General features: G+C 36.8%; 1 protein-coding gene across 4 annotated transcripts in view; it reads right to left on the bottom strand.

Moving 5' to 3' along the window:
- Nucleotides 1–11,571, bottom strand: part of pbx4 (pre-B-cell leukemia transcription factor 4) — a 418,773-nt gene extending 407,202 nt beyond the window's left edge. Inside the window, exons 1-2 of one of the 4 annotated variants that reach the window (XM_059992097.1) lie at nucleotides 11,013–11,571; nucleotides 5,891–5,964 (exon numbers count right to left, since the gene is read on the bottom strand). In XM_059992097.1, coding sequence (XP_059848080.1) covers nucleotides 5,891–5,964; nucleotides 11,013–11,191 — 253 coding nt within the window. In that variant the 5' untranslated portion in view covers nucleotides 11,192–11,571. Of the gene's footprint in view, nucleotides 1–5,890; nucleotides 5,965–10,447; nucleotides 10,471–11,012 lie in introns of those variants that run through there. The other 3 variants (XM_059992099.1, XM_059992100.1, XM_059992098.1) reach the window with 3 other exon arrangements.
- Between the last annotated feature and the right edge of the window lie 463 nt (nucleotides 11,572–12,034).

Below are 12,034 nucleotides of genomic sequence, written 5' to 3'. Positions count from 1 at the left end.
TTCACCTTCTCTGCTCTGAGGAAGACAGACCTAGAGTCTTCAAACTTTCGTCAGAACCAGAACACCAAATCTCAGGAAATAGCAATCTCCTCTGCACACTCTCCAACTCTATAAGTGAATGCGGAGACACAAATTTATGTAAAAATTTGACCCATTAAACAGCATATATCTCAGCTGAAAGTCTGAATTACATCTGATTCATTACAATGGCAGCAGTCCTTCAAAAATGCTGAGAACATTTGCTGCAGTTTGCTATTTGTTACTTCATTGCTATAAATAGCAACATTAACTCCCATACACTTCACTATATAAACATCTACCCAACAATTCAATTACAGCATTATTATATTCCTATTATTTTCTCAATACTGCTCAAAATGAAAGAATTCCAAGAAAAATATCTTCAACATTGAGTACTGAACTATAGCAAGACATCAAACTGAATTTAAAATCCAGCTCAATAGGATCCTCCAAAGGAAACAAAACTTTGAGCATACACCTTCATACAATTATATAGTCATGAATTCCAACAAGTATGGAAACACACAGAGATCTTGAAAGCTATTTTGACTCTTACTTTTATTTGCTAAATTGACAATCTATTTTTAGCAAATTCTAAAATGTAAGTGAATGGAAATATACAGTGGCATGCAAAAGTTTGGGCACCCCTGGTCAAAAATTTATGTTATGTGAATAGCTAAGAAAGTAAAAGATGACCTGATTTCCAAAAGGCATAACGTTAAAGATGACACATTTCTTTAATATTTTAAGCAAGATTATTCTTTTATTTCCATCTTTTAGTTTCAAAATAACAAAAAAGGAAAAGGGCCTGAAGCAAAGGTTTGGGCACCCTGCATGGTCAGTACTTAGTAACACCCCCTTTGGCAAGTATCACAACTTGTAAACACTTTCTGTAGCCACCTAAGGGTCTTTCAATTCTTGTTTGGGGGATTTTTGCCCATTCTTCCTTGCAAAAGGCTTCTAGTTCTGTGAGATTCTTGGGCCATCTTGCATACACTGTTCTTTTAAGGTCTACCCACAGATTTTCAATTATGTTTAGGTCGGGGGACTGTAAGGGCCATGGCAAAACCTCCAGCTTGCGCCTCTTGAGGTAATCCATTGTGGATTTTGAGGTGTGTTTAGGATCATTACCCTATTGTATAAGCCATCCTCTTTTCATCTTCAGCTTTTTTTTTTACAGACGGTGTGATGACTGAAAACGTGTGATACCTGAAAACACTGTGCTATCTTCTTATAGCCTTCTCCTGCTTTGTAGGTATCATTTATTTTAATTTTCAGCATGCTAGGCAGCTACTTAGAGGAGCCCATGGCTGCTGCTTGTTGGGACAAGGTTTGAGAAGTCAAGGTATTTATAGAGCTTTGAAATTTGCATCCCTGGCCTTTCCTAATGATGACTGTGAACCAGCCATAGCCCTAACAAGCTAATTAAGGTCTGAGACCTTGGTAAAAGTTACCTGAGAGCTCAAAATTTCTTGGGGTGCTCAAACTTTTGCATGGTGCTCCTTTCCTTTTTTTCCATTCTAAAATTGTATAAAACAAATAATACACTAATCTTGCTTAAAATGTTGAAAAGAATATTTCATCTTTAACTTTCTGACTTTTGGAGATCAGTTCATCTTCTACTCGCTTAACTATTCACAGTAACAGAAATTTTGACCAGGGGTGCCCAAACTTTTGCATGCCACTGTAGATTTAGGCTTGGTCTAAAAGTATATACAAAGCAATTCAACCACTAATGGACAACAAAGCTATCAACAAAATACTTTCATTCAAAATGAATCAGAATGATCTTCCATCCTGAACACCAAAGAATGAAGTTTTTACTACTTCGTCCAGTAGCAAGCACCCTGCTACTCCAATCTGAGATTATTGATCTTTACAAACAGAAAACGCTGTAAACGTTAAATATTTCCTTAGAAAAACTTATCAGTTTGCTTGGTATTAAAGAGAAGGGCACAACTAAACTTCCTTCCATCTCCCCCAGCAACCTTCCCCACCAGTTCTGACAAAAGGCCATTGACCTGAAATGGTATCCTTTCCACATATGTTGTGCATATCAAGAATATGATTCCTTTTTAAATTTAAAGCATCTGTAGCACAAGAAATCACCTGTATTACCTCTGTTCAATACTACCACCATGCTATTTAAAAATTACATATGATTTAACACTACAGAAGTATTCTGATAAGATACTTCACAGAACATTCAAGGCAGTACCTCAGCTAGCTAAATGAAACCTGTTCATATTTGGGATGGGAATATGTGAACTGGAACATTTTTTCCCTGAAAGAGCATTCCATCAAGTATAACAGCATGGTCAAGTTTATCAATTTATACAGTTGTGAATAAGTCCAGCAACAATAATCAGGTGCTAGAAGCTTAAGAGAAGCTGCTGGAATGCCTCACAAATGTCCCATTCAAGTTATCCAAAGTGATACTGGTTTATATAAATCAATGCCACATGTCATTACTTGAGAAAAGGCAGATTATCCTTGAAATTGTGTCAGTATTTAATAAAGGTAAATTTTGAACAGACCTATTAAGCACCATTCACAGATTTTCTGCTGCTTCCAACTTCTTCATCCTTAAGCTGAAAAGACCATGATTTCAACATTTTAATTTGGTACCACACATTTAATAGTATTGCTAGTTAGAGTGCTATTCTTTAATTTTTGTATATGAAACAACAGTGTGCTCAGCAAGTCTACTGGTGGAGAACGAACTTACTCCTTTCTCCACCAATAGATTTGAGGAGTCTAAAACTTACCAACTTTAAGTAAGTGGGAAAATAAGTTTAAGTGGAATCAGTGAGAATGGATGGATCTGGAGCCCACTACCCAAGAGGGTGGATTAGGCAGGTACTTCTATAACATTTTAATATAGAATTGTAGAGCATGGAAAAAGGCCCTTTGGCTCTTGCTGACCAAGTTGAATATTCAAACTGATCACATTTTGTGACACTCTGCCTACATCTCTCTAAAATTTATCATCCATATACCTGGCCACGTATCTCATGTAGCTGCCTCAAGCCCTTCCTCTGGTAGGAGATTCCATACTATTTATCACCAGCTATGAAAAAAGGTTGCCACCCCCCAGATTCTTATTAAGCCTTTCACCTCAGAAAGTAATTGTGAGTAAAATTTTCACTGCACCTATGTATACGTGTATTTGTGCATACGACAATAACCTTGACTTTGACTTTAACCTTAAAACTATGTCCTCTAGTTTTCAACTCCCCAACCCTAGGAAAAAAAAGACAACTTAGTGTCTGTACAATCACTTATATTGGAGGCCAGAGACCAAGTGGGATTAGCAGAAAGACAACTGATTGTTAGTAATAAACATGGTAGGCTGAGGGGCTATTTTCTGTGCTGTATGACCCTATAACTCTATTTTGTCACCAACTCCAAACATCTGTGATTTCCACTAATTTGCTTGAATTCCAACCAGACTTGCACATCTAGTATAAAGTTCTCCATTTTCATAACAGTTATACAGCATTTTAGGCAGAATTGCAAGTTGACGAATTATAGCATATTAGATTAGCTGTTTATGATGCTCATTAATTCAAAAACATCAAAAATCATTTCCACAAGGATTTTGTAATTCAGTGTTGTACTCAGGTGACTGGAGCTGAGAGGCCAATTTATTAACCCATTACATTTAGAGACATTCATGAAACCTCCTCTGGAGGAAATTTACTGAAGACATCAGTACAATTTTGTGTGTAGGAGTTTAATTTATTTCAGTTAAACTTCAAATACAAATACATCCCTCCAGCAGAGTTTTTTTTTAAGTTTTACTTAAAAGAAACAGAATTGGCCCTCCCTGCCCTTTGAGGGACACCACACCTGCAACACACCCCCCCACCATGACAACTCCAATTTAACCCAAACCTAATCACGGGACAATTTACAATGACCAATTAACCTACCAGTACGTTTCTGGACTGTGACAGGAAACACCAACAGAAAATCCGCTCAATCCACGAGGAGGATATGCAAGAGACTCCTTACAGAGGATGTCGGGATAGAACTCCTGACACCCAGCGGTGTATAATGTCATGCTAACCACTACTCTATGCAATAAGTTTTGTTCTACCCAGTGCATGGGCTGATTGCAATATTCAAGTTAGCCAGCTAGACTGCATAGCACTTTGCTGGAAAATGACTATTCCATATATGCATGGAGGTTCAATGTTATTATTTCAAAAAGACATGCTATTAGTAAATCACACTACACAAATACTGGAATGGTATTTTTAAAACTGATTTTGAAGGAAAGAAGAGAATTTTTGGTAAAACTGTTAGGTGTTTAATTTGCCCATAATCAGACTTGCTACAGGCTGATTTTCAACTATCACAGTTGATGATATAGTGTTTATGTGAATGCTTTGTGATATTACTGAAGGTACAGAGAAATAAAATATTAACAGCAAGTTTGAACTACAAATTCTGCTGCAGAATACAGATTTTATTTTTTGGTTAAAGATTTATTCAAAAAAATAAAGTTTTAAACTCCTTAGCATCAATTAACATTTCACATTAAACAAGCTTTCTTCACACAGTAAATTGAAATGCTTTTGCACTTAAAATAATGAAGCATTTTGTGTTATTTTAAGGGCACAGTTCAACAAAAAAATGTTAGCTAATCAAAACTGAGATAGCTGATTCACAATCTTTGAAAATAATTTTGGCATGGAGTTGCCAGATAACATTGCCACAAACTTTTACAGACCACCACAAAATTTTACAGAATTCCAAGCAAAACTCTATTAGATGACTTGCAAAATATAATTATTTTTCTGAATCTACCCAAATTTATTCGAACTTTTCCTACTGCATTGACACAACCCTACCAGAACCTCACCAAAGCTCTTTTCTGCATTAGGTGAGCTATCATTTAGGTTCCATTTATAAAAAGTTACCACAACAATGTAAATCCAAAAACCCAAGAACGCTTTGGATTGGGTTTGCAAATTTTAGTCACTAAAAACCAAACATAATTTATTATGGAACATCATACATGTTTTAAAACCAGTTTCTATTTCACGATGTCTTGTCTATCCAATCCAAAATGGGATTTTACATTTTCCTCGGAGAGAAAAATACTCTCCCAATGTATTTTTTAATGTTGACCTTTTAAACTATTTAAACAGTGCCTGAAAACAGCAATTGCTTTTATCGTGACTCCGTGCGCAAACTAATTAAAAATACTTCTCCGTGGACTCATTAACGATCTTTAGAACATACAAAAGCACAAACTTTGTGAAATGATTGCTAATCGTCGCGTAATAAAAGGAAACGGGGATGCTTTTGTCCTGAGATTTTTGCTGCTATTGTGCTCGTACAAAGCTTCCTAGATCTGCCATTTCCAGCCCAACGATCCTTTTCTGTCTTCCTACTTTCACACATTACGTTGCCACAGCCTTGGTTCTTCATGAATATACACAATATCATATCAGTTGTACCTAGCGATAGAAAAACGCTCAACTCCCTATATGGCGACTTTTCAACATTTATCATAGAAAGTGAGTACAACTAATTTCAACGTAATCAGCTTCAACTAGTCGGAACAAACTGCGGGTCTCGGTAGTACTTTTGCTTAAAGCACTATTTTCAGCGATTTAGTCGAGATCATATTGTTTAAAAATATTTGTATCGCAACGACTAAATCGGAGAAATTAACAAAGTCGCAAAGAGCAAATAGCGACTCAAGTGTCAATAAGGCGATGGACCGCTCCGGACGCGATCGACAGGAGCCGGCGCCCGCTCCGCGACTTCGACAGTTCTGACCCACTAACATGGCGAGATGCATCTCACTCATTCTCAGTTGCAAAAGGATGTTTAATGCATTTGCAAACAGTACCTGTTTTTTCTTTGATTTCACACAAAACGCTGAAAAGAGCTGGTTTCATCCTGTGACAGTTTAACGCATGTTTCCTGCAAAATAATTAAAATTACATTAGAATCGCCTTCCAAACCGCGAATGGGAAACGACGATTTCAAACATCCAAAACATACTATATCGAAGCACAATATTGGGAACATCAATGTGAAACACTGACATTCAATTACGAACGAGTTTCCCCAGATAGCGGTTAGACCCCTAAAAATTGCATTAAATTAACACTCAATAACAACGTGGGACGGCTCCCGACTTCCAAATCCGATTATACGTCTTTTAAAAATATTGTAATCTTTCTGACAGATTTCACATAGCGTTCCAAAATCGTCAAGAAAAGCTGTAGTTAGTAACCATGCTATTAAAATATTTAACTGCTCATCAGTGACTGACAACCAATTGCACACACTATTGATACATACCAAGCATTAATTGCGTTCCGAACTGGACTTCCTCATTTAAAAGATTCCCAGACTTCAAAAGACTCAAAAATCTACACCTTTTCATATCTTGCTTATGGAACTCTAAACTAAATTTAATAATAAAATGTCAATAAAGCTGGTCTATCTGGAGCAAACAATCTTCTTGCTGGACAACTGATAATAACTCATAAGCAACTGCTTAATTATACAGAGACCAAAGGAAACCAAATATGGTAAAATCAACTTAAAAACAGAGGAGTTTTGGAAAATATATCTAGTAATCAGAGGTGAATATAGTCTTAAAACCTTGACATTTCATTTCAAGACATTTACCTTAGAATTTGTCTTACTTCCAAGAGCAATTTATCTTAAATAATGTTGATTATTTATTGCTATTGTTCAGATTGTTGTTTATAAACCTTATACAAACTCCACAAAAAAGATCTTTAAAACAAAAAAAACTACAAAATGTTTTTGCTGAAGGACAATGCTATTTTCTAAATTCATATCCAAAATTCATATACAGATTCAATCATGGCACTTTAAAATTGTAGTTTAGCAGACTTTAAGCAAATACATGACATTAATTATTTATAATTTAAAGTTATACAACTCCTATATCTATATAAATCCCATTACAGAAAATCTACAAAAATTTAGTTAAACCATGCCTGGTCTCTTATAATGACTGTACTTCAACAATCTGGAACAATGGACACAACTTAAAAGACAAAGCAAAATAATAGTATGTTTGCAAAGGATTCATACTACAAGTTAGAGTACAAAGCAGGAAAATTGAGAACAATATCATAACAAAATTGTACAAATAATTCCTAATCCATTCTGGTGGTTAACTGTAATTAAATACTGTACCCAAATGCAATCACAAGTAAGCACTCTTCCGAAACCTGGCAGGTCTTTTCCACAACCAGATAGCAAGATATTAAATATTGGGGGGGGGGGGGGGTAGAGGAAGGGAAACAATGGTTTTGAAAAGATGCTAAAAGATACAATGTTTCCCTTTATATGGTACAAAGTTGTTAGATGGCAGTGTCTAATATACAGGATTCTTTGTGGACAATTAAAATAAATGTACTATTTTCAACCAAATACTATTGCCCATTACTGCATAAACACTTGAAGAAAGAGGAAAATAGAAAGCTGTAAAGAACATTTTCCACTAAAGCTTCTCAAATCTTGCAGCTAACTGTCTCAAGTGAAGACACAACACCACCATGCTGCCTACGAAATAGACTGGATATAGCCATAGGCACTGTCAACAAAATAATCTGACTGCAAAGTATATATATATAAGAAACACAAAATACAGGGAAAATAAAAAGAATGCCAGCTTTAGAACATGATAACAAATAATACTAACAAATCCAGTACCAATAGGAAAGTGAAAGCCATGCAGAGGTCACATACAAACCATTTATTTAACTTGGTTTGATTTAGTTTTCTACCACATAAGTGTACCAAAATCTTGTCTCCAATCCAATGTTTTCTTATTTGTAATAATACAATTCTGGACCTTAAAATGCTTCAAAAAGTAAATTAACTATCTTTCGTTTTACATTTGCTTACATAGTCAGCAGAAAACTCCAGCAGTGCTTCTGTTGAAAGCTACACAACTAACTGGCTTTCTATTTATTATTTTCAAATACATCAAAATTATGTTTCACAAGTCTTTCATTAAAAAGGATTTGAATTGCTGTAAAATGACATGCTCAAGTTACACATCAAAATACTCATTCTTCAAATTTTTCATCAAATATAATTCAGTTTTTTTTTAAATGTGCAGTTAGTTTCACCAGCATTATTTATCTATATTGTGGTAAAATCTCTAAACCACAATCTTCCACCTTTCAGGGAAAACATTAAAAACAAGATCAAAATGCCTAATACAAATAACCAAAGCCAAAAAGCTGGTGGTGAAAAGATCACAATACAAGAGAGTTTTGACCACAGTGTAATCAAATGAAAATGAAATCATGTTTACCAAAAGGAACAATTACTAAACATGCAAGAATTTCAGGATGTATATCATATACATTTCTCTGTCATTAAATGTACCTATCATAGAGTCATATGCTGAACTTACTTTCAGTAATAATAGCACAGATAGATATAACAAATTATATACTTCCACCAAAAAAAGCTAATAATACAGATAGTCCTGGTCAAATTATTAAGATCTCCAACTAGAACACAATATATTTTTCATCACAGAACACTACACACTGTACAAGAACCTGAAACAACAGATTATTCAAAGGAGGTGTCAGGAAGACTGTTAAAGTCTAAAACAATTTAAGGTATATCATGTCATCTATTTGGATTGTAAGCAAAATTGGATGTCCAAATTCTGCCATTACATTCCAGTTGCAGAAGTACACGGACTTCAATATTTGACATTGTTCAGCATTTCATATCCTATGCAATTCTTAGCCTGACATTTCTGAAAAACTGAAAGCAGACTGCCATAGTGAGCTGTCAGTAAGTACTCAAAGCAAGCTGAAATTTTATAAACATTACAGCTTACTAAATGAGCTCAATGTATTATGTACTTCTACATATCATAGAAATTAAACGAGTTACTATTTTTAAAAGAGCCTCTTTAATATTTGTTAATGCCTGTATGTGGTAGATTTTTATGGAAAACAATATGAACAATGGGTGTAAATTGGTTGCAATGCCTCAAAGCTGAACCTTAAAGAGCCCTGGCCCCATTTCATTTTCCTCTACCTAATCTCATATCCCATCCTGGTCACAATGCCAATACTGGTTGGCCTGATGATGTTGATGAATAGATTAATTATCTGTTGATTAAAAATTGTAATCAATTAATTGCTCTATAAAGCATATAGTGAAAAGGATTGAACTGCAAAGAGAATTTATGGATTCTTTTGGTATCCTTGTTCTCATCAAAATCATAGTGCAATTATCACAGAATATACATTAATTAAAAACATGGGAATAATTGCCTTATAATGCAAAACATAAATATATAAATAATATACACTTCCTAAAATCTTTATAATCTTAAGTAAGGTTTTAAATTTTAAAATTACCTGCAGCAGATTTTGATAAATGGGGTAACGTTCAATTTTGAAGCACATTTTTGCACTTCAGCATAAAAGTTAAAGAAAATTCTTTACAATTCTAAATAGTTTGCCTTAAGTGACACCAGTAAAACATATGCTGCTCTAAATTATGAGGGTAAATACATATAGATTTTAATAAACTAATCCACTTGTGGACAAACAACTTTTACTAAATCACTTCCATTATTCTGTCTTCACCTTTTCTTCGCAAATACAGATGCATTAAAGAGCTGCTTAATTGTAGCTGAATGCAGCTCTTTTTAAGTTTACATTAGCTCTCACCTAACATAAAAGAGTGGAGTGGCATTTAACACTTATGGTAAAATAAAAGATCAAACACCATAAAAAATTATTCAACAAGTATTTAAATGAGTATAACCAACATTGATTCTTTGAAGTCAATTAGATTGTCACCATCTATTTACAGTAACATGTGGTTTGAAAACACATGATGCTTTCAAAATAATCTGGATTCTCATCGGATCATAATCTTATCTAGCGCATATGATAAAAATATACAAAATTATAGTGGCGCCAAATTCTTTTTTCGCCAAAGATCTACTCAATTCAATACAAAAACCCTCCACTGTAAATAATGTAATGAGTTTATTTTCATCGGCAACAATTGCTTATTTAAGTGCAGTCCCCAAGTGTGTGTTCAAGAAGAAACTTTTACTACGTTGTGTTTGTCAACCACTCGGTAAGCTTCGACAAACTAGCGTTTGTGTTCTACTCCGATTACTTGCAGTTCCAAATATTTTCTCAACATTTGCTTTGCCTACTGCTATCCTCATAAGACCATTTGCAAATTTGATTAGAAAGGGTTACAAGGCACATTAGTCAAACAAATGTAATTAGCATTTGGCTAAACCTTATTCAGTTTTGAACCCCAATGTACCTGAAACACTAACACGCCTCCAGCAGCGCAAACATTTGCTAACTTCAATAATACTAATTTAGGCAGACACTTAATGAATTAAGTCTAGAATTACCAGGTCATCGAATATCCCCTTTCCACTACTGTACTGGAAAACATGTCCCTTATTAAATTCTGTAATGAGTTAGACAAACCACAAGCCAGAACTAGAATCAGTTCCCGCCCCCATATAGTAATACGCATACAATACACTGAACAGCGTTCCGTATCAAAATCTGAACACTATGGGCTACGACTAAATTTATTTGAAACGTCCAGGTATATTTAAAATAAAAGTGTGACCTATCTGCGAGAATTATAAAATTAAAATCGACCGAAGTTCATGGAGAACTTCCCTCCTTTAAAATGCATCAAGAATTGTGAATACTTGACATATATTTTATTCCTTTGACATGTACGGAGTACGTAGTGAGATGAGTGAAAGTTTCTTTGGACAAAGAGTCAGTGAATTGTTGAGATTGGAGAAAGTTGATAGTTTACTTTTTATTCAGCATGAAACTCTAAAATGGCGTTTGGTTTAAAACTGGAGGTAAACTTTTTCTCTCAGTGAGCACACTGTCATGTTACTGAAGTGGGGAGGGGACCTTCCTGCCGAGGTTGGTTAGACCCGCAGTACTGACCTGGCCTGCGCCTCGTCCAGGCTCTGGTCAGTGATGGTCATAATCTGCTGCAGGATGTCGCCGATGTCCTGTTTCCGACCCTCGGGGTCGCCTCCATCCGCTTGAGAGTGAGGGGGCAGCGAGTGCACCGCCAGAGCCACCCCGGGGTGAGGCTGCAGCAGCCGGGACTGGTCCTCCATCACACACCGGCCCCCACACACACAAAGAGAGCCAGAGGCCGGTCGGCCGAGGCTTGGAAGGGCGGGCTAATCCCAAGCAAATCGCCTCCCCAAGCGCGCACACACAGAACCCAGCACCCGCGCCAAATGTCACGGGTTGTCTTTCTTCCTCTGCACGCCGGCTTATATCCAAGAGGATCCCGTCACAGACCGAGGGAACGGAGCGGCCGGTCCGGCTGACTGGCTCGCGGGCGCACGCCAGCCGAAGAATGGAGCAGTTTGAATTTTAACCGCCGCAGCTCGAGCGCCCAGCACCAGCACCAGCTCGTCGCCGATTGTTTTGACGGCGGGAGCCACAGGAAAAAAAGTGCGCTCAAGCGAGACCTTGCCGTCCCGCCCCCGAGCTGCCTGTCTCTCGTTTTACTGGTGGAGGTGCTTTTGCTGCCTTCGTCGACTGCGAGCTCGTCCTGGATTGGACGCGTGAGCTTGATGGACGGCCAGGCCATAGTCGGTTGGCGGAACCCGCCCATGGCGCGAATGATTGACAGATGCCGCTGCTAGGAGACAGACTCCGAGGGCTGCTGTTGAAGGAGACAATGATTGGCAGTGGAGGGACACTGGATGATTGGCAGCTCTTGCTGCTAGGCAACGGCTCTTGAGGTTTTGCCTTGGTGCTGTTGGTGACTGACGCATTCCGAAGCCAGTGATTGGCAGATTGAAGAGACGATGCACGACATTTGAGTGATGGTTTACAAAAAATAAACTTGAATGGCGTGTGCATACAAGTCACAAACGCAGCAAGAGCAAATGTTAGCAAGTGTTTTTGTTTATTTTAAATTATGACTTACCATCAGATATCTTGTT

The sequence above is a fragment of the Hypanus sabinus genome, chromosome 16, assembly GCF_030144855.1.
Source record: "Hypanus sabinus isolate sHypSab1 chromosome 16, sHypSab1.hap1, whole genome shotgun sequence".
Lineage (NCBI taxonomy): Eukaryota > Metazoa > Chordata > Chondrichthyes > Myliobatiformes > Dasyatidae > Hypanus > Hypanus sabinus.
Note: the sequence above shows the minus strand (reverse complement) of the source record. Positions and strands in the feature narration are given on the sequence as shown.